At 31.0% G+C, this 24,416-nt stretch overlaps 1 protein-coding gene and 1 long non-coding RNA gene across 2 annotated transcripts; one reads left to right on the forward strand and one right to left on the reverse strand.

Moving 5' to 3' along the window:
* The first annotated feature begins 3,767 nt into the window (after positions 1–3,767).
* Positions 3,768–4,569, forward strand: LOC122580323. Its single transcript, XR_006320770.1, has 2 exons — positions 3,768–3,938; positions 4,324–4,569. It is a non-coding gene; the product is annotated as an uncharacterized LOC122580323 (long non-coding RNA).
* Positions 4,570–11,094: 6,525 nt separating this feature from the next.
* Positions 11,095–14,840, reverse strand: LOC122578463 (squamosa promoter-binding-like protein 13A). The gene is made up of 4 exons (XM_043750434.1): positions 14,550–14,840; positions 13,542–14,160; positions 12,221–12,351; positions 11,095–11,882 (listed from the first exon to the last, which is right to left on the reverse strand). Exons 2-4 carry the CDS (start codon positions 13,952–13,954, stop codon positions 11,242–11,244), a joined length of 1,185 nt encoding a protein of 394 aa, XP_043606369.1. The 5' UTR covers positions 13,955–14,160; positions 14,550–14,840; the 3' UTR covers positions 11,095–11,241.
* Between the last annotated feature and the right edge of the window lie 9,576 nt (positions 14,841–24,416).

The following is a 24,416-nucleotide window of genomic DNA, read 5'->3' on the forward strand; positions in this document are numbered from 1 at the left end:
TTTTTTCTTAAAAAAACATCATATTCGTTGCAATTTTGTTTTTCGACAAAACTTACTACAAAATTCATAGAAAATGCTCGCAAAAAAGTCTTTTTTCTTATGGTGCCCACTTAGATAAATACCACATACTTTTACCTATCATCAATAGATGGATTGGTATATAGATGGATTGATATATGCACTACAACAAAAATGTCAATTGCTCATATTTATTTACTTGCATTTCTAAAAAGTGTGAAAAAATCTGTTAATTTGTTCAAATTTTAAATTGTATAAAAAAAATTCACACTTAGAATTGTTAAAAAATTAAAAAAGTCTACTTTTTTCACAACTATAAATATATAAACAAAATGTTCACATTTAAAAGTGTAAGAGCTAATTTGTCACACTCAAATTTCTTACACTTCCTCTTGTGTGAGGAAATTTGGTGTCACAAATTACTCACACTTTTAAGTGTGAACAATTATATATTTTACATACTTGAAATGTGAACTTTTTGTTTCTAAATATATAATTATGAAAAAAATTTTATTCTTTAACTTTATTCACACTTTCAAATGTTAGTTTTTTCCACACATTTATAAGTGTGAACAAATTAACAATTTTCTTAATATTTTTAAAAAATGTGAAAAATGAGTGTTAACAAATAACATATTTGTTGTAGTGATGGTGGAACCTGAAACTGAGAAGTTTTGGGTTTAAATCCTAGTGTGGGTAAAATGCTTCCAGGAATGGAGACAGAGGTTTTCCCATTATGGGTTTGTTTTGGAATTAGAGTTGAGTATATGAAAAGGCATGACGCTGAGTCTAAATTTATGGTTAAAAAAAAAATACAACATACTTTTTTTTAGAAAATTTTAAGTTTATATTTTGTGAAATATTAACTATTCAACTCGTTAAAGAGGTTTAACATGCACGCATTTTACAAAATCCCTGTTATAAAAAAAGAAGCTTTTTAGTATATATACTAACATTTAGTTTTCTAAATCTTATAGCAAAGCTATGGATCATCATACGCAATTAAGTGAGATATAATATTCTTTTTTCTGCGTTTTTATGGGTATATATGTACTCGTAATTTTACAATTTTACAATTCATCATCATCATAATCATAAGTTATATATATATTATGGATCTTGTTATTCAGGCCAAGAGCCTATTTTGGTCACATTTTTTCTTTCTTTTTATTTCGTGCATGCTATCAAATCTGTCAATTACAATGATGATCATAATTAAACATTTTTGTTATGACATAATTTGGCTATACCTTTTGTAATCATTTTAAGTTATATGATGGTTAATTTGTTTACCGATGATAAAAACATTCAAACAATATATATACACTACAAACAATGTTGTATTTGTTCACACTTTTAGTTAGCGTGAACAAATTAAAAATTTTGTCACGTTTTTATATGTGTAAAAATATGTAGAAATAAAAGTGTGTAGAAATTTCTCAACACTAAAAAGTGTGTAAAACTAAAAGTTCACATTTTTTAGTATGAACTTTCATAATTATTTTATAACACCTCATTTGTCCACGGTAACTAAAAAGTTAGCGTGGACAAATGAGGTGTTACAAAATAATTATGAAAGTTTCACACTAAAAAGCGTGTACTTTTAATTCTATACACTTTTTAGTGTGGAAAAATTTATACACACTTTTATTTCTATATATTTTTACACACAAAAAAGTGTAACAAAATTTTTAATTTGTTCACACTCACTAAAAGTGTGACTAAATGCAATATTTTTTTGTAGTGATATATATATATAAAATTTATAACCATTTTTGTTGAATGCATCATTTTGATAAATATGTATTCAAGATGGATGCACAAAACAAAAAACATGATTTTTCCATTTTGACGGATCAATGGGTTGTTAAACACTTAAATAATGATAATTAGTTATGTACTATGTTAGTTTTATGGATTTTTAATACATTAAAATGATGTTTTTAAGTGTTCTCACCGTTATTATTTTAAAAGTGTTCTCACCGGAGTGTTACCCTATATATAGGGTGGCTATCAAATGAGAACAAATAAGAACACTTAAAAACTACATTTTGATGCATTAAAAGTCAGTAAAAGTGACATATTGCATAACTAATTATCATTATTTAAGTGTTTAACAACACATTGATTCGTCAAAATCGAAAAAATCACATTTTTTGTTGGATGCATCATTTTGATAAATATGTATCCAAGATGGATGCACAAAACAAAAAACGTGATTTTTTCGATTTTGACGGATCAATGTGTTGTTAAACACTTAAATAATGATAATTAGTTATGCACTATGTTAGTTTTATGGACTTTTAATGCATTAAAATAATGTTTTTAAGTGTTCTTACCGTTTTTATTTTAAAAGTTCTCACTGGAGTGTTACCATATAATATATATATATACCCTATATATATATATATATATATAATCGAATGATCACACTTTATATACATATACCTTGTCAAAGAATATTTGTCTTTTAAAAGTCATATCATATAAATCAATTTCTTATTGATGTTTGTAGGCTTATATAACCACATTATGACATTATCATGATGTCTATGAAAAGAGTTGCTCACTTGTTTCATTTTACTATTCATTTTCAATATAAAGTCTGTTTGATTAAACTAAAGAGCCATTTCCTTTTTCCTTCCGAAAATGAGTATTTGATTTACTTATTAATCAACTTCGAATTACAATTCAATCGTGAACAATGGATGATGAAAACGTTAATCTACACCAATTCAATATATTCATATACAATAAGTCAATAACCTATTCGATCGATTGATCTATGTTTGTTTGAGATTTATGACAAACTAACCTAATTATTTAATATATGTACATTGTCATACTCCATAAATTTGTGGGATTATATTTTAAGACAAAGTCATGCATCTAACATATATGTATTCTCATACTTCATAAATTAGCCGGATTAGACTTTGTCAGTTTGTTGTTGTAGTTGTACGTAACCTAATGTATGTATCGATCTTGACTGCTTAGTTAAACCGGAAAAAACTAGACATCCTAAATGTAGTCAAAAGTGAAAACATATTAAATATTGATTAATTATGCGTACAAATTTGCAGAGAATGAGAAAATATGTTACATGCTCAATCATTGTTTAAAACCTCACTCTCTTGTAAAATCTTAAAAAATTTACAACATGATCGATCTTCTCGTAGAACTAGCTAGCTTACCGAACCCCCTCTTAGAATGGTTTTCGATGACTAATTAACGTTCAATATATAGCATGAATAAATTAAGCTTTTAACAAGGTTAACTTGGTCAAAAGGATATTACATATCAAAATAAATTAAATGTCATAATTAATCTCTAAGTGATGAAAATTACTACAAATGTTGATTTAATTGTACATACAGATGAAAGTGTAGTATCAAGTAACAACGGCCCTAGCTTTGATATAGAAAATGGTCTAGCTTGTATCACTTGTTTGTTATCGTTTCTAAAGTTTCAATATGCGTGACAAAAGGATTCCAGAATAAGGAAAATAGTATTTGACAAAATCAATTAACTAACAACAAAGAATGGACATTAACTAATACAAAAAAAAAAAAAAAGGGGTAAATTAAAAAAAAAAAATAGTGGATTCACTATAGAAGAAAAAGAGACCCTCATTTGAACGAGTATTAATGTCACCAACCACTATTTTGACCTAACAACAAATACTACTTGTTTGTTTGTGTATATATATAGGCATATATACATATGTTATTGGAGTATATAATGTATAATATATGTATATCCTCAATAATCAACGATATCTAAAGCATTTTTTTTCTCTCTTTCTAGCAAATTCTATTCTTTGTCCATCCCATCCTTAGTCTTGCTCTTATATGACTTTCAATCAGTCAACAACGTCAAGAGATCGATATGAATAGCACGTTTGGATTTTCATCGTAAAGGTGAGAATGGGGGCTAATTAAATTAGTCCATCTTGATTATTTATGATGTGTCAATGGTGAAGTAAAGAGATGATATTGGAATGGCTCAATCAAATCAAATCTCCCGATATATTATCAGGGTCTTTTAATTTGATTGAGCCGTGCCAATATCATGAACTACTGCTAAGCTTATCGTTTTATGATACTGATATGAAGATAAATTAGTTTGCATACGTTTTTGCTATGAACTTGATCAATCACTATACGTCGTTATAAGGTAGCTAGTGTTTTAATCTTGGTTTGAGCTGTGAAGTTATCTTATAATTGAATGTACACGTTTAATTTGACTATTATGTTATGAATTGAACGTACTCTTGCTATAAAATTAATTGGGTTAAGTTTTAAGGTGATTAGCGACCGACGTGCCATGAGTTGTTCTAGCTACGAAAAAGCATGCTGCAGCTTGATCTAGAGTTGCAACTAGTACTCCTATACGTAGACTATCCATCCCTTTGAAAAGTTGTGGTATTTACAACTATATACTTATGTTGAAGCATGTAATTTTAAATTGACTAACAGATTGATTTTTCATCTTTTATTGATTATAACAATATAATTATAAGCAATTTATGAGATTAACTATTGGAATTCACCTTGGGCCCGATTACCAACTATTGTCGATTTGTCACTATATATATATATGTTTCATGATAGGGAAAGTTTTTGATCAGTTTTACTTTTGCCTGACAAAGTTAGTTGTAGCTTTGAGATAATATGAGTCGTGGATATTACTTGTAAGTTTTAACCTTAATTTGTTTAATCGAGTTGGTGAACCAAAGAGTTCAACTTGACGATAATATATATTCAAGGCTTGGAGACCTATTTGTAAAATATGACGTTTACAGCTCGGTCACTGGTGACATAATTTTATGTTTTACATTTGTTTAGACTTTTTACATGTTTAGAAATGCACATCTATACTATATTATAAAAAGAATAGCCCTTTTTATTTTTGGTAATGTTGAAAATATGTAATATTTTCACTTGACACCCTTAAAATATTTTCAAATACACTACCTTTTTAACATTAATGATTAAATTACACTATCAATCCTTTATGTTTTAAAATATATCCATTAATCCTTTACATTAATTATATACACAACTCCACGTTGCTCCTCCTCAACCGCCTAACCATCACACCGTCGCCGCCATGACTACCGCTGCATCGCGCGAGTACCGTGCTAGTATAACTAATAAAATTATACACATTTTTTTGAAAATAAAAATGGAAAGAAAAAGTACGTGAGTACAAATGACCACTTAATTTGTTGTTATGACCCTTATGGAATTTGCTAACTTATAGCGGTTAGTTCTAGCAAGGTTTGACAAATTAAATATCTTACTTTGACTTTTTAAGTCTTTTTCTTTAAACTTTAATCGTAAATATTTTTGTTTGTGTTATATATTAGTTGATAAAAATTATATCATTGAAAAATATGTTTAAAACTCAATCCATTCATATATTTTATAACAAGTGTTATAAAATATAAACTAAAATATCTATGGTCAAAGTTGAAGGCAGAAGAGTTGACAAGTCAAATTTAAACAATTAAAATGAGACGGAGGGAATAGTTCTTGCGATCAATGGAAAAAACAATACTAAAGGAGACATACATAAATAAGGATATATGTCTACCTATTATTCTCTTCATGAATATATTGTATAACCAACTCACTTAATTAGGTGGATTGGATACAGGTTTGTTAAGGTGAGTCGGGAAGAGTATTACTTTCCAAGCTCTTAGATACGAGCTTTGACAAGGTTGAATTTATTTTCTCAAGGGTTTAAAATTAAATAAGAATCTTCTTGTCAAGGGACTTTCTAGCGTGGAGTTGCGGACATGTATACTTAAGTTGACAACTTGTTCTGAATCTCTTTATTCACGAGTAATTCACTATCTTCAAAAGAAAAAATAAAACATGACTAATTACATATTTAGATGTTTTTTATAGAAATCTTCATTGCTTATGCCGCAAAAAGTCTTTGTAAACATAAGCACTTACAATATATATATATATATATATATATGGTAAGCAATTTTTATCTGAACCAACTCTCGAACTTTGGCATATAACACATGATGAATACTACGGTAAGCAATTGTTCGTTTTGTATTTTATGTCTCTCTAAAAAAATGAAACCGACCTCCATGTGTCATCCGAAACTCGAAGTACCGACATTTCCCGTCTGTTTCTATTAAACTAGTTACGTTACCCCGGGCGTTGCTCCGGGTGACACGGTGTTGCTTTCAGAAACCTTATACAAGCGGGAGACATATTCGTTTATTTTTTATTTAACGTATGTCTGATAATATATTGTCGTGTACAAACATTATAACAATCATTTACATATTCAATTGTTTGAATAGTTAAGTGATAATAAACGAATGTTAATTATGTAACAACTACGTTACGTATGATTTATTAAAAAAAAAAACTTGAAAATGTGACAAAACGGAAAAAAAGACTATATACTCTTATATTACTCTTATATCCGTTAAAAAAATGAATATGATTTGCAACAACTTTTGTAACTGTCGTCAGACATATAAAAAGCATTTAACCCAAAGACCTAATTTTATCCGTTACTTAAACTTTTGCGCAAAAGAAGTTAACATGTTCGCTCCCGTTAGAGTTTTTATAATATGTTGTTGCCGTAAGGATGACCGTTGCTCACATATTTAATGGTAGGGACCAATGTTTTAAAAACCGGTATTTTAGTTATACCGGCGTGGAAAAATTTTCCGGTATTACCGGTATTATCGGTAATATCGGAAATACCGGCCGGTACGACTATTTTTAATTTATTATATTTTTTTGTGTAAAAATCTTACAAAACTTATTACAATTTAACAAAAATAGTCAAAAAGCAATTATAATTTACTCAAAAATAATACCAAATATGTATTTCATAACAAAATATAAGTTTTAAAGTTCACAAGTAACAAAAAATAACATTAAAGTATCATAAAAATAATTTTTTTAAAAAATCAAAATTTATTTTTTGAAAATACCGGAAATACCGGTATGGTAATACCGAAAAATACCGGGAATACCGAAAATACCGGCCGGTATTGAATAGTGAAAATACCAGAAAAAATACCGGATTTAAAATACCGGCGTTGTCTCCGGTACCGGTAATACCGACCGGTATTTAAAACATTGGTAGGGACTAATGTTCTAACAAAGTAAACCTATAATGTCTCTGGGCTCTATCAAAAATAATAAAGTAAAAGATGTCCAGGAATTAAAAGAAACTAAAAGTTAAAATAGATGTCGGCCCCATCAGATATATTTAAAAAAAAAAGAACCTGTGAGCTTGTGTAGAAAGAAAAGTTAAAATAGATGTGGATGGGCCCACCAGATATATTATAAAAAAAAACCTGTGAGCTGGCGCTAAAATTGATGCACGAGTTTTAATTGTATATATAGGAATTAATCTTTCCCAAAGACTCAAAACCCAGTCATGCTAGAATAAGTTGGTATTTTTTTTTTCACGGTAGAAAAGACTTAGCAACTTATAATTAAAGACCAGAGATAAGATAAAAGTCTTAAAACGCCAACATAATTTAAAAATGTACGCATCAGGATGTTTATCAAACTTATAATTTTGTGTACATGTGGTGCATATATTTTTACGTATGATAAAATAATTTGTATGGAGATCACCCCTCACATAAAATCGTTTTCACATCTATGAATAGAGAGAAGAAATCAACACAAAATAAAAAGATTTAATTACTTAAATGGTACCTAACGTTTGTGTGATATTGCTGGTTTAATATCTTTCCATTCGAAATTACATGGATCATACCTAACGTTTCCAAAACTCCACTCGGACCATACTGGAACCAAACGTTGTTTAATGGCCGTTACCCCCCCCCCCCCCCCACGTGACTTGCACGTGAGGGGGGTAAAGATGTAATATCACGTTTCTTAATTACTTAAATGATACCTAACGTTTGCACGATATTGCTAGTTTCATACCTAATGTTTCTTAGCTACTTAAATGGTACCTAATGTTTAATTATTATCTTTTATTTTAATTTTTTTGTATTTTTTATATTTAAAGGTGAATTTCGTTTTAAGCCAATATTTTTAAAAACCGGTATTTTAGTCATACTGGTGTGGAAAAATTTTCGGTATTATCGGTATCACCGGAAATACCGACCAGTACGACTATTTTTAATTTGTTTTATATTTTTTTTATAAAAATTCTCCAAAACTTGTTACAATTTAACGAAAATAGTCAAAATACACTTGTAATCTACTCAAAAAATAATATCAAATAAGTATTTCATAATAAAATGTAAATTTTAAAGTTCACAAATAATCAAAAACAACAATAAATCATCATAAAAATAATTTTAAATAAATTTCAAGTTTTCTTTTTTGAAAATATCAAAAATACCGCAACGGTAATAACGGAAAATATCAGGAATACCAGAAAAATTGACCGGTATTTAAAACTTTGCTTTAAGCTTCGTGTCGTGGTAAATACCGACCAATATTTTTTGTATTCCTGGTATTTTACGGTATTACCGTTGCGGTATTTGCAATATCTTCAAAAAGGAAAATTTAAAATTTTTTAAAATTATTTTTATGATGCTTTTATTGCTATTTTTGGTTATTAATGAACTTTAAAACTTATATTTTGTATGAATTACCTATTTGATATTATTTTTAAGTGGATTATAAGTACATTTTGACTATTTTTGTTAAAATGTAACAAGTTTTGTAGATTTTTTATTAAAAAAATAATTAAAAATAGTTGTACCGGCCGGTATTTCCGGTAATACCGATAATACCGGAAATTTTTCCTCACCGGTATAACTAAAATACCGGTTTATCAAACATTATCTTAAAGCTAAATTCACCTTTCAAAATAAAAAAATACAAAAAAAAATAATAACTAAACATTAGGTACCCTTTAAGTAATTAAGAAACATTAAGTATAAAACCAGCAATATCGTGCAAACGTTAGGTACCATTTAAGTAATTAAGAAACGTGATATTACATATTTACCCCTCACGTGCAAGTCACGTGGGGGGGGGGGGGTTTAACGGCCATCAAGCGACGTTTGGTTCCAATATGGTCCGAGTGGAGTTTTCGAAACATTAGGTATGATCTGCTTAATTTCGAAAAGAAAGATTTCAAACCAGCAATATCACGTAAACATTAGGTACCATTTAAGTAATTAACTCAAATAAAAATATATGACTAGTAGTCTTGGACAGCTGGCTGGTCCCTTTTTGTACAATTTTATTTTAAAAGGTAGAAAACCACCAAATTGCTAGTAAGTGGTGAAAAGGAAAATTAGTTTTTCTTAAACAAAGAGAAAAAGGTAAACTAATTACGATTTGACAGCTTTCACTAAATAATTAAATTAAATTTTTTTATTTATATTTATAGAGTGTAACGGGATCAGATCTTTCTTCTTTTTTCTTTTGGAACCGGATCAAATCATTTTACCGTACAGTATAAAGGGAAATGGGAGTAAATCTTTTCCACAATAAAAGTTACTCGTAAAAAGGAAAGAGCGATTCTGGACTGTTGAGTGTTGATTGGGTCTCCGGATCGGGCCTTCTTCTGAAGTCCGGCCAGTAGGTCAATGTCTTATCCGGCCCATTCTTCAACTAATATATGCATCTTCTAAAAATTTCACACATTTTGATAAAAATAAAAATAAAAGTTATATATTATTACATTGGAAAACTTGTGTTTGATATGTTAAAACATATTTTAAATAATATTTTGTTTGTTAAATTATCGTCTTAATAGTCATAAGTTGATTATTATATCCACCAAATTTTATATTGCAAAATATTGTAGATGATCAAATATTATTATAAATACGAATCAATATTGGAGTACAAGTCTTAGAATATCTCAACGAACTTATTTTTATCATATAAATTAAGGGAAAATATCTGTAATGCAGACTTTATCTAAGCTTAACTACTGCCACTTTAGAGAAGTTACAAATTAAACATACATAGCCCCCCTGAATTTTACATAACCTCCCCCTAAATTTTACATAATCCTCCCTACTTTACCTAAGATAGATATTACATGTTTTACCTAACATTTCCCTATAAATTAATCTTGGTCTGATGATGTATCAACTTTGGTACAAAATGATGAAATGAATAATATTATGTTCATAGTTATTAAGCTCTTACGAGTCGAGTTGATTTACACCGAAAATGAGGCGACTCGTTGTGTGACTCTTTTTTCTCCTGACTTTTACGAGTCGCGGTGTGAATTTGGAACGAGACAATATGAGTCGTAAACTTATGATTGTTGTAGTTTAATAATATATATATATATATATATATACATTATATTGATGGTGAAATTACTTTGTATTTTATATATGTATTTTTGATTTTTTTTAATACGAATTTGAAGATAAACATTAAGTTTATGACTTAAAAGTATCGAATATGTGATACTTTGGTAATGTATTAAGATAATTAACTTGTATTCTGTTTATAAATACATCACATGTTTATAATTATACAATATTATGTAGTATATACAAATGTTTTGACTCTTATGAGTCGAGTCACGAGTCAATAATTGGGTTTTCGAGTCGAATAAAAAATTACGAGTCGACTAACTATGATTATGTTAAAAGTTTGATAATAATAAATTAATAATACATGGGCTTTAAATTCACAAGGATAACACCCAGATAAATTAAGTAGCGACACATTTTATAGCAAAACTTTGCTCATCTTTAAGTAATGTTTTTGTCTCAAATGCCCTCGAGTCAACCTCAAAAGCCAAACACTTTGGTGTTTACGGTTTTTCACTTTTTTGTTGGCCAGTTTTAACAAAAACCAAACTTAAGTGGTTTTCCAACAAAAGAACGTCTAAATGTTGTTTTCTAAGTTGGGTCGAGCGTTTTTTTATTTTTCTCGGTTGTTTTCCGAGGCTTCGTTACCCCCTTAGCTTGTATTCAAATGTCGCTCCTTAGCAACCTATTTCCATATATTGATACATCCATAAGAACATCTACAAGTAGTAAAAAATGTATCTTAGTTGATCTCTAAGAAAAGGCAGTATATGGAAAATCCAATAAGCAATAGGTGATTATCTTCAAGTCCATTCAAGAAAAAAAAATGTTGAATTTCTAGCATAGCAAAGAACTTAATTAAACACATGAGAACTAATGAAAACACTAATCTAAATTGAATCCAATCAAACTCAGATTACAAACAAGTGGGAATTTATGGCCACTTAGAATATAAATACTTATTCCCAGTAGAACGGAAGTGTTTGAGGAACTCCGTTATCAGAAGATGCATGATGATGATGACGTTGTTGATGAAGTCCCATCTGTATCATCTCATTCCTATTAGGATCCATAATTGACTCCAGACCACCATAACCCGTCCCTGGATCTAACGGGTTTGGTGTGGCAGTATATGAGCTAGATGGATGCATCACGTGGTTCAGGGTTGTACACGATGTCTGTGACGGTGATGATGACAGAAGAGAGAGAGCACAGTCTGACTGCGCCACCGGCTGCACACGAGCCGCCGGTGGTGGATAACCATCACAGTAAATCTTGTCATAGCTGCTATTAGCCTCAAAGGAAAGAAGTTGTTGTGGTTGTTGACAGACTTTTGGAGGTGATGCCCGGTGGTTTAGTTTAAGGTGCGTACCCGGCCCATTGTTGTTTTGAAACAAGCTGAATTGTTGCTTTCCGGTTACTCTTTTCGTAGAAGAAGATGGTTCGGGAAAGGGGTTTGGATTTTGTTTGTGAGCCAGGTTCAATTGACGGGTTGAGTATGTGGGTTCTTCCTCTGGCTTAACTACGCTCGTCCACATAGGATTTGTGAGAGTTGTGGTTTGATACACATGCGGACTTGAGAATTGTAACATTGTGGTACCTGGAATGTATCAACTCGAAATTCATTACCAAGCACGTAGTAACTAGTAACAATAAGCTTTGACTTAGTGGAGATTTCGACCCATTTACATACAAATGAGTCGATACAGTTTATAAGGTAATGCATCAAACGGGTCAAAAGTTATCCAAAGTGTCTTTTTAATAACACCACATAAATCATTTTATTCAAGAAAATATATTCTTAAATTATTGGGTCCAAAGTGGTCTGGATGACCAAAACCAACCCTTTTCGGCAACTACTCGTCGCACACCCATTTTGACCCATTACCTTCCCTGCCACATCCAATTTCCATCATTAGATGAGAGTATGAAACAGACCTTGGTGACTGGAGAAAAGACTTGCACCACGTAAAGCATCTGGTTGAGGCTTCCTTCTCCTACGATTATGCCCATCAAGACGTTTTCTGCAGCTTCGTTTTCCCTCATCGAATTCCTCTAGCGAATGAAACCTACAAACAGCGACAAAAGTTAGTTCAAAATACCCTTTTTAAACCGATTGGCTACTACAAATTCATTAGTATAATGTTTGAATTAAACGGTCTCAGGTCAAATTCAAATCTTAGTCTAATTATACATTCAAAACATTATCATGGAAAATGAAGATCAAGAAGGGAATCCACATGTAATATTTAATGCACTTCAGAAAGTAGATACATTAGGGAACAGCCAGCCATGTGAAAGAAAGTACAGGTTTCTTTAATGTTTCAAGAGCTTGAAGTTGAGCTTTCAATACTTATGGTTGTTGAGAAACTTGATTGACCTTAAAGCTTGACCTCAAATACTAAATCAATTATGCTTATCAAGACCACAACTGTACTAGATTCTTCAACACATTAAATATTTCAAAGGAGGTTAAATACAAAAAATTTTAAACAAGAATAGAAGTATATATCAAATGTTAAACTCACATACTCAAGAAAAATAACCGAGAATGCACTACTAAAACAAAAAAGATTCAAGGGAGGCACTTATCATCACATTCAATAACTATAATTTTACCCTTTACACAGGTTTGTTCCAAAAAACACAACAAGCAACGTCAAAGATGAGACTAAAGTTTGCATTAAATAGTAAGTTGTTAAGATGATTAGCATTAATGTCTTAAACAAACAAAAGACATGTGTTTTTTACCTAGACTATGTCAAATACTTAATTTCTCCTGATCAAAGTCATAACAAACCTAACAGAAACCACCCACCATTTTATTATGATATCAAACGTTATTGCAGCTTCCTTTGATTTAATTTTCATGAATGATAATAAAGAACCTTTGAAACAACAGATAAATTTAAGAAAGAAAAACAAAACTAAGCAGGTGTTTGGATATGCATTCTGAAAAGTGATCAAGTGATACTGCATAATCAAAATCAAATACTGTAATAATCAGCAATAATAAAATGTTGTGTATTAGATAGTATTTGGACGTCATTTGTTGTTTAGGGTTGTACTATGCGTCGTGTTTTTGGAAATTCTTATAGTTTAAGCTAGTATAAATAAAACAAGGGTGAAATGAAACTGTTCTAAATGATCATCTGTCAGTTTTCTATTAAACACTCACAAACAAATAATGTAAGAAAACAACCAACTGGCAAAAGACTAATAAAATAAAACAACAGAAAATAGAGTAATGAAGCTATACCGGCTACATTGCTGGCAGAACCGTTGCTTTTGGCCATTAATGGAAACCTCTGGAGTCTTGGAATGAACCTCACAAACCTTATGGCGCCTATGATACTCTTTGGAGTTACTAAGGTCCGCGGTACAGCCGTCCACAAGGCAACTAGCAGCCTGAAGCATGTTGTTTATCGGTCGTGCCCTTTTTGATGAGCCCGAAGGCGATAATGCCATTTTTGAAGTGGTTTTCAAACTATCCTTAAATTCATTTCCAGAATCAATAACTTGACCAAGCTTTAAATCAACAGAAAAGTTCCCTTTAATCCCCTGCCCTCCATAACAACTACTACTTGACCCATTATTCGTATCGATATTGGGAATTGTTCCTTGTTCAAATTCTGTGAAATCCCAAGATGGTATCTTCATATTCCAGTCCATTATTTCCTTTTTTTTTTCACTTTCAAATAGAGTACTTTTTTTCTTTGAATAATTTGACTCTTCACTTTTTGGGCCTTTTTCCTATTTGTTTCCCTATTTTTCTCTAAAGTCCATTAACCAAAATCACTCCTACACTAACTAAAATAATGAAAGAGAATCCAAAACAACCCAAATTTGGAGATAGTTTACTTCAACCTGTTTATTTCCTAAAGAAAAAGAAAAGAACAGAATGAATGGAGCAGACAAAAAGCATATTTATTTATTATAATTTTTTTTTATACATAATGGTTAATTAATTAAAATGGCAAGTACAAGAAAAGCATGTCATTTCCCTAAAATAACTTTTTTTGCAAACACAAGACAAGTACCTCAATGTGGAAAAAAAATAAGTACTGCTAGACTAATAATAATAAGTTGAACCAATAGATTTGATACTACTAACACTTAAAGAAAACAAGGTAACTTTCCAATAATAACAACTAGTAGTAACATTCAGAGAAAGAAAATAAAGAAAGTAGTACTTATGTATGTATGTATGTATGTATGTATGTATGTATGTATGTATGTATGTATGTATGTATGTATATATACTTACATGAAAAGATGTATGTATAGACTATATCTGAGAGAGCTTTACAGCCTTTCAAAGCCTGGCATGGAATCCCTGGGTAAAGACTAAAAAGAGCAAAAAGTTGAGATGGGTGTAGCATAAGAATCTGTGTTTCAAACACTATTAAGGTAATAACAAGTTAATCTTGGATTTTGCACAAAAATATATATAGATTCTTTTTTATGTGTATATATCTTTATAGAAAAATCATTAACATTGGAACTTGAAACACACTTGTTGAAAATTAGGTAGCCCAAACCCTGAACAAGAAAAAAATATATATGTATGTATAAAAGATGTATATAGAGAAATATATAAAAGAAAGAAGAACACAAACAGTAGTAGGTGTTAGTTTAAGAAAGAAAGAAAGAAAGAAATCAATGGTGGAAATAGAGGTGGGGGGGTGGGTCAGGGGTATAAGTGATATAATGGACTTTCTTTATTTATTGAGGTGGGTTCAGTGGTGTTTGATAAAGGAGGATGACAGAGACAAGGTGTCTCAAAGAAAAAGTTAAACAAAGTTTCACAAGTACAAATTTTACTACAATGAAGGGAAATAAAGATACAAGGATTTGCATGTCCTTGTTTCTATGTTTTCTTTCTTTTATTCATGTCTTGTGCTTCACATTTCTTGGGCATTTCTTTTGAGCATGTAGGTTTAAGTCCTAACTATATATGTATAAGCATATTCGTGCAGATATTTATCATCATATTTTCTTAACAATAAGATTATGACATGTGACAAAATAAATTAATAAAATTAGAAAAGAATGTTGATGCAATACAGATGTCATGTCTTAGTAGTTTAGTAGGATTTTTAAGAAAATTTGTTTAACAGAATTAATCATTTTCTTAGATTAATATAGTATAACTTGCAATTATATTGGTTAACAATAATGAGATGTGTATCACATTATCCAAGTAAATCTATAAAGATTTGGCGCATAATTGGACTCAAAAAAACGACAACAATGATTGAAACAGGAGAGTTCAAAGTTCATCCCAAAATACAAGCAAACTAAAGCAATGATTGGAATGGTGTAGAGCTCTTTTCAAGTTTATCCCTAGATGTTATTTACTGAGTTTAAACCTATAACTCTAGTATATCTCACCACTAGCTTAATAACCTAATGATATTTTGGTGATAAGATAAAACCTAAAGACTATAAGGTCATGAGTTCAAATCTCACATCATATTTTGATTGTTTCCTTCAGATTTGGTGTATTAGTGGAGATATGATCGATCGAGTGGTAACCTAGTGGCACAATGATATTTCAGTGATCCGTGAGTAATCCAAAATTGTCGGGAAAAATAAAATAAAAACCTAGGCTACCTTAGAAGTTGTTACGTTATGCTCTACCACACAGCTACAAAATAATACTAAGCAAATCCATCCATTAAAACAACTAAATTAATCGATCTCAATTTCTTACAACTTTCTTGTACTGGGCCCACAAAGACGATTCAAGGTTTCTAAATTTTGTGTGATGCTATGAAAACATAATTCCATGAATAGATCAGTAATAAAACATGTGCAGGATTCATTTCCGGGATGTGAAATGGGTAGTGATATTGTTACAACAACAATTAGCCATTTACAACAATGTTACACAAATTTTATTGTACAATGTACAACTATATAATGCAGTTATTGTTGTAGATCGCTAAATATTGTTGTAGGAATATTATCCCCTTTGAAATTGATGCAACTCTGCAAGGATTTTATGACTTTTGGGGTCTTCAAAATTCAACAAGAATTGTGCGAGATAATCATTTAACCAAAAGACATTACTTTCCCATAGTAGACTAATTGTTGAGTCTTATTTATTTATTTTTTAAAAGGAAAAATCAAAACCTCAAGGGCAGAGGGTGGTATCCAATCCAATTTGGGTTAACTACCTAATAGACCAATGGTATGTTTGACAAAAGCTTTTTAATAGTTTTTGGAGAGTTTTAACTTTGAACAAAAAACTCCTATTGTGTTAAAAATTTTGTTTAGATGCAACTGGTTTTAGTTATTATTTAAAAAAAACACTCCAAAATGAAACGTTACTTGAAGTATCGTTTCAGAAACTTTAACTTTTTGGTAAAACATTTAATCTTTAAAAGTTATACAAATAACTCTTAAAGTTGTAACTAAACACTTCTAAAAAATAAAAGTTCTAGCTAACAGTTTTGCTTAAAAACTACAACTTACAGCTCCAATAAAAAATTATAGTTACAAATACAACTACTTTTGCTAAACATACTCATACCTTTAATCAATTAAAATCCTTCAGCTTAAAATTACCCATTACCCAATTTGGTGACATTGGTACCTAAAATTACCTTAAAAAATTTTCATATACTTTTGAATACATAAGGTAAAACTATTTACAAATTAAAACATAACATTTTATTATCAATAAGTTTAAATTAAGTATTCTAAACAAAATATATCAAAAAAATAAAACTTTTATGATATTGAGGTAAAATTAAAAATTTGAAAAATATCTCAAAGGCTAAAACAAAACTTTTTAAATAAACATATTGTAACATCCGTGATTTTGACTCATTTGGCCAATTATGTAAAATGATTAACGACTTTAATAAATGATACAATTAAGTACATTTCATGATTTAATGATTAGTGTGAAGCTTGACGGGTCGATTGACCGACTTAATTGACGATACGATACATGTTGGTGCTTATTTTTACTAGTGATTGAGATGGGTGATCCATAATTCAACTTATAACCCACGAACCATACCCAACCTCATCCCTCCAACTCTTCCACCCAATCCCCGCCCATCCACCCATTTTTCCATCTCTTTCGCCTTTTAAAATCTCCAAGAACACACACTTATCTCTCTCTCTCTCTAGACTTCTATCACACTTATTGGAATTTAAGCAAGATTTAGACTAGAATAATGATCATCATCATCTTCTTATCATCATATCTTAAAATTGAAAGTCAAAGTGCAAGAAAACTCCATATATAGCTGAATTCCGGATTTCACAACTTGGAAGGGGTTTTGGTAAGTTATATGTCACTCAAATCATCATTTTATGTTTATTATTATGTTTCTATTCAACCCCAAGTGTTATTGAGTCAATTTGCAAGTAAAAAACAAAGTGGATCAAAATTAGGGTTACAAAGTGGGTAATTTAGATCAAATCCAAATTTAAGCTAAAAATGGTTGTTTTGAATCAAGTTTAGAAGTGGGTTATGTCTTAATATGTTCACACAAGCCACAAAAGCGAGTCCAAGCTTTCCAAGATTCGATTTTAGGTCAATTAGGGTTTTGTCAAAAGTCAAAACGGGTCAAGAACTAATTGAACAACAACTCGGTGCTATAGAAAGAAATTGTGATGTGGGTTATATTCACTTATGTTTAAGAATGAGTTTGAAAGAAGCTCTTAGTAGAATTTGAGTTCAAAAGAGGTTTGGGTCGAATTTGGGTGTGTTTGGTTACAAGGTTTCAGCTAGTTGAAAAGTGTGCAGACTTGTTTTGAAAACGTCATAACTCGTTCATTAGAGATCTTCAAGAGTTAAACCTTACATTTCTGGAAAGGTCTTTAAGTCCCCTACATTTGTTAAGAATTAAGTTTTGTCTCAATAGGTCGTCTTATATGTCAAAAGTATTCTACAAAACTGAAGGTAGTCAAGAAAAACTAAAAGTAGTCTACAAAGAGACTAGTAGTCTACAAAATTTGAAATAGTCTACAAATGAGTCAAGTAGTCTAAAAAAGATATCGTTTGAGCTTGTTGACCTCCCATAGTCCTTGAGTTGAGCCATACCTTCTTGTACATCTTCTTTCAGGTACATGGGTGTCTTGTACGAGACTCCATAGTTGTTCAAGGGTTGGAGGTTATTACTAGGGTTCCTGTAAGGTGCCCTATTGTTATGTAGATCGTAATAAGATGTGATTCGTTATGTCAAGAGTGCGGAATCCTCTTGAGATAACTAGATTGCTATTGCCTTTTGTTGATTAATAAGCAATTAACCAACCCAAGGAGATGCACAAGGCTTGTGGTTCGTGTAGGAGGTCACATGAAGGAACAAATAACCTTGATTCGTGTATAATCACTAAGATCTAAAAGGATTAGAAACGATTAACCAAGATTCACCTAATTTCGTAGATTAGGTCTTGTATTTTTACTAGTTAAGTATTGGATCGTGTGGGCTTAGGCCTTAATCGCAGATTAGGCCCGAAACAATAAGTCAATCGACTTACCTTGTGCTGACGTCAGCACGAGGTTGTTCCTACATACTGATGACGTCCGCACGAGGGACGACCTTTGACTCTTTGTTTAGATTCGTTTGGCTCGTACATAACATCCAATCATTGTTCAAGTGTTCTACGACACTTATAAACCTTGATTCTATGTTCTTGTACCTGCAAAACAATATATAACACACAAACACAATACAAAACACAAACAGATATAATATTGAAGTTCAAACGTAATCATTAAATATCAACACAAGTTCTTATTTAAATGATTACAAACATAGTTCCTAAAACATAAACAATAATCAAATCTATGTTGCGATTGTCACAACGAATCTGCATCTACAGTTCCAAGTGTTGATGTTGGCTTGTATTGTGGTATATGTTGATAAGTTGTGGATGTGTGATGATCATTGGACCTACATAGCTTGATATTAACTTGTTATTGCTCGGCAAAGGTGAGTTTCGTAGCTCCCTACTCAATTGAGATTCGGGCTGAAAAAGTGTACACATACGTGTTTGTTTGATTGACTACTTATTGATTGTTTGATTAATTGTTTGATTGATGGATGGTTTGATTGATTGTGGGATGGTTTACGCATATGTTTGTGATATTGTGATTATTTAGGATAGTCGTATACACATGGAAGTCGGTTATGCCTTCAAAGGGTTTTAGATGTGGTGGGAAGGCTGCGGGTGACCCTATACATAAGCATCTAGAACTTGATAAATGTAAAACCCTCCGAAGTGTATGTACATGTTGTTTAGTGGAAATGGATGGACTTGTGATTGAGATTGATTATGCTTTTGTACTTATTGATTGGTTGATGTACTTCCAAGTGTTTCACACTTGAGAACATGCTTTTGTACTTATTGACTGGTTGATGTACTCCCAAGTGTCTTGCACTTGAGAACATGCTTTTGTAGTTATTGATTGATTGGCTTGGGTTACGATTTGTCTTATTGCTTAATTGCTTGTTTGATTGATTTGTTGAAGGTTTAGCCTGTCGTTGTTGGATTATGTGTTTGGTTTGGATTGTGTGATATTATTAGGGTAGTAGTACATACATGGAAGACGATGATATATTTAATGAGTTGTAGATGTGGTGGGAAGGCTGCGGGTGACCCTATATATAAGCATCTATGGTTCCTTAAATATAAAGTCGTGTGAAATATATGTGCATTGTGGTTTTGGATGATTTGTGGTATGATGGACTTGTGATTGAGATTGATTATGTTTGTACTTATTGATTGTATGACGTACTCCCAAGTGTCTTACACTTGAGAACATTTTGTAGTACTTATTGTAAGGTTTAATGTACTACCAAGTGTCATACACTTGAAAACGTGTTTTTGTACGACGTACTACCAAGTATTTCATACTTGAGAACATTGTGGTTGTGGTGGTTTTTGTTTTTGTTGTGGTACACTTATGTTACATTATTTGATATCTTATTGTTTGGACACACATGTTATGCTTTCTTTTATTATTGTGATTAGACACTTGTACGAGTACTAATACATGGCTAGGTTACGCCATGAGTAACCCTCCTTACATTCATGTGTGATGCATCGGTTAGCCGTAAGTTATGATTTACTCACACTTTGTACATATTATGACTCGCTTATGCTTTACGCATATTGTGACTTGGATGGTTCTTGTGAACCATTACTAAGAACTCACCAACTTAGTGTTAACCTTGTTTAGTACACTTTTCAGGTAATCTGGCAAATCTTGGACGTGAAGTTTGATTGATGTTTATGTTGGACTCGGGCATGGACTTTTGTGGATCAAGGATTCATTCACCCCTTTCCTTTACTTTATGCTTAGGACCGATAGCCATCTTTTGAATGTCTCTTATAACGTTTGATGGTTATTTTCTATTTGTGCATTTTGTACTTATTATTTACTGTTGGATTCACCGAATTCTTTTTATGTCATATAGTTCATGTTCTACGATAATTACATGCATACGTTATATCTTTTCAGTGATATTCTGAGCCTAACTCAGGGTGTTACACATATGTTGTCTTCTTCATGACGTGTCTTCTTCCTCAACTCCACCCCCACCAAATCACATATATACATATACATACACACTGCAACTTATAGGGCCACTGAAATAAGAACACCTTTAAAATAAGAATATGAGAACACCTAAAAACTACATTTTGATTCATTAAAAGTCCATAAAATAACATAGTGTATTACTAATTTTTAGTATTTAAGTGTTTAACAACACATTGATCTCTCAAAATTGAGAAAATCATATTTTTTTTGTTTTGTGCATCCATTTTGGATGCATATTCACCAAAATGGATGCATCCAACAAAATACGTGATTTTTTTTTGTTTTGACGGATCAATATGTTGTTAACCCGATTGAGCGGTAGCGGTATAACCCGTACTACCCGAGTCTACCTGAGCCCCTTACCAGAACCCACTCCCCCCTAAGAGCGCTTTCAACGGTTTGTCAACATGCTCAACCTCACCAGACACCATTGGCACCATTTCTTCATAGGAGTTCGATATGGTGGACTGTCGTGGTGAAGATAAAGGGGCATGCGAACAAAATAGGCAGGATCCTGCCTTTGCTTTGTTTAACTAGGGCAAATATTTAGTGCCAAAAACTAAATTTTGACACATTTTGGTTAGTTTTTTAGCTAATGGTAAGTTGTTATATGTCCTATACCAGTTTTGTCAAAAAGTGTCAATATTTACGAAATAGTGAGGGTGTAAGACAACCAATTTGAGAAAACACACAAAGGATAAAAGGAGCCACAATCGGCCTGAATTTGAGAAAACACTCAATGGACTCCATGCCTGAATTTGTCAATGCCATGGGTGTAACGAAACCAATTTGCCAAAAAGTGCCGATAGAGGAACCGGCCGTGGAAACAAACCCACTACACTGTAAAGAAAATATGGCGGTTAGATGTCTATTTCTTAGAAGTAAAACTATTAATACAACATATTAGCTTCAGAGATTCAACTATGTTGTTAAATGTTAAGTGTTAACGCAAAGCAAGAATCACTTCCATTTTTAACCAATATGACCAACAATCCAACATTGTCACTTAATTTTCCAATATTGCGATCTAATTATGCTTGATTTCCAAGTGAGCATAGCTTAATCAGAGTATCATCAAACAAGGAATTAAGCAAACTTGTCTTTTACTCGATCAGATAATCACTTTTATCTTTTTTTGAGGGAATTATCAATGTCTTACTTCAGGAAGTTACCAAAAATTGCTATATTGTTTGAAAACAATAAAGATCAATAAATGATCGATTAGTATATTTCAATAGCTTATGTAATATTTGTATGTGTTTTAGGGGTCTTTGTTAATTTTCTTTTTGTGTATATAGGACCTCCAAACATTCAAAAACAATATGATGACAACCAGGTGTTAGTGACCCATCATGAACCTTTTTGTGACCTTTTTGTAATTGTTGTCACTTGTTCAAGACTAATATTGATAATATTGATCCGTTTCACCCATTTTAGTTTAGGATAAAGTATGCGTAAGGATAAGATCATGACATATTGCATGATGAGTGGTAAAGATTAAGAGAGAGAAAACATATAATCCATTAGACATATCGTTAGACATATGTTTTAAGCATATTAATCATTTTCATTATTATATTTTATTTTTTTATAACTTTTATTCACCGTAAAACTAACCTGGCATCAAACATATACACTTTTATACAAGTATATTACGTTAAAATTATTTCATTCCTCACAACTAATAGAGCAATTTCTTGATCTATTGCTATACCATAAGTAATTGGTAGACTTGATATGCATATATAATAATCGATCATCTTGATGTTAATGGAATTCTGGAGAACCTGTAGTCCTGTACTCATTTTGTTTTTAACTAACATTCTTTTAAAATCATGTATATCACCATTTTTATTTGTATTTTGAACATATGTAAAATAACCATTTAACCCTTTCACGTAAGTATGTAAATTAATTCGAAGTAATATATATGATAGATTGCTTTCAATAAAGTTTGTAGTATCCCGAAAATGAATTATTGTACGTAAATTGTTGAATACCATTTAAAGCACATTCATAAAAAGAAAAATAAGTACTATATTTTGCAGGCTCCCCAAGTCAAGAGGTAGCTGCTATGCACATCATTTCCAAACAGTGGTTCACACATAAAGCTGGCTTGTACTCCCATTTCAGAATATATAATGACGAAGATATCACACTTTTTGACATGTGCCTGCCCCAATTGAGGGGGTGGGTCGCCCAGTTGTCTTTGGGGCCGCTCCAATTCAAAGGTGTGAGATGGTACCAATTGAAGGGTGGAAAACTAAATATAAAAACTTCATTCTATAATTATATATCATATAAATGTGATAGGAGCTCAATTGTCCACCCCAATTAAGGAGGTGGGTTGCCCAATTGCTATCGGGGCCGCCCCAATTGAAGGGTGTGAGATCGTATCAATTGAAGGGTGAAAAACTCAAAATAAAATTTTTTTCCGATAATTATATCACAATTATGCAATACATATTTGAATACAACATTATAAATGTGATGGGAACTCAATTGTTAGCCGTATTTGAGGGGGTTAGTCGCTTAGTCAATGTTTTAAATAACGGTAAATACCGGCCGGTATTATCGGAGATCACGCCGGTATTTTAAGTCCGGTATTTTAATTATTCAATACCGGCCGGTATTTCCGGTATTCCCGGTATTTTCCGGTATTTTTCGGTATTACCATACCGGTATTTTCGGTATTTTCAAAAAATGAATTTTGATTTTTTTAAAAAATTATTTTTATGATACTTTAATGTTATTTTTTGTTACTTGTGAACTTTAAAACTTATATTTTGTTATGAAATACATATTTGGTATTATTTTTGAGTAAATTATAATTGCTTTTTGACTATTTTTGTTAAATTGTAATAAGTTTTGTAAGATTTTTACACAAAAAAATATAATAAATTAAAAATAGTCGTACCGGCCGGTATTACCGATAATACCAGAAAATTTTTCCACGCCGGTATAACTAAAATACCGGTTTTTAAAACATTGCGCCCAGTTGTCCTTGGGGCCGCTCCAATTGAAAGGTGTGAGAATGTTCCAATTGAGGGTGGAAAATTGTAAATGAGAATTTTTTTTATAGTTATATCACATCTATCTCTTATATAAATAAAATAAGATTCTTATGACATCATTATTTTTTAAATAATGCTTACTTGTAACTATTACACTTATTTAAATCAAGTTTATCTTTTTTATCTTTTTGATTTATGACATCATTATATTTAAAGTTTAAATTATTTTCTAACTGATTTATAATTTATGTCTTTTTCTAACGTAAGCCCAGTGTAAATTAAAATGTAATTATTTAATTTATTTTTTTCAGATTTTTTTTTGTTTAACTTACTTATGATACTAAATTTTCCTTCTTTAAGTTTATTTTATTTTTATTTTTTTTATTTATGATGTCATTTTTTATAGAAAAAAAAAAAATTAAGTTCTTATGTTATTTTGAAAACTAACAATTTATACATGGTCCTTTAAATTTTCATCATTTAAATAATTTAATCATGATAGATTTTTAAATTATCTATATATTATGCAGGTTAATAAGCTAATTATATT

The sequence above is a fragment of the Erigeron canadensis genome, chromosome 8, assembly GCF_010389155.1.
Source record: "Erigeron canadensis isolate Cc75 chromosome 8, C_canadensis_v1, whole genome shotgun sequence".
Lineage (NCBI taxonomy): Eukaryota > Viridiplantae > Streptophyta > Magnoliopsida > Asterales > Asteraceae > Erigeron > Erigeron canadensis.

Coding starts and splice junctions, on each gene's coding strand:
- LOC122578463 (XM_043750434.1), bottom strand. CDS start 13,954: ATGGACTGGAATATGAAGATACCATCTTGGGATTTCACAGAATTTGAA. Junction 12,352..13,541: donor TTCTGCCAGCAATGTAGCCG/GTATAGCTTCAT, acceptor CGCTGTTTGTAG/GTTTCATTCGCTAGAGGAAT. Junction 11,883..12,220: donor TCTTTTCTCCAGTCACCAAG/GTCTGTTTCATA, acceptor GATACATTCCAG/GTACCACAATGTTACAATTC.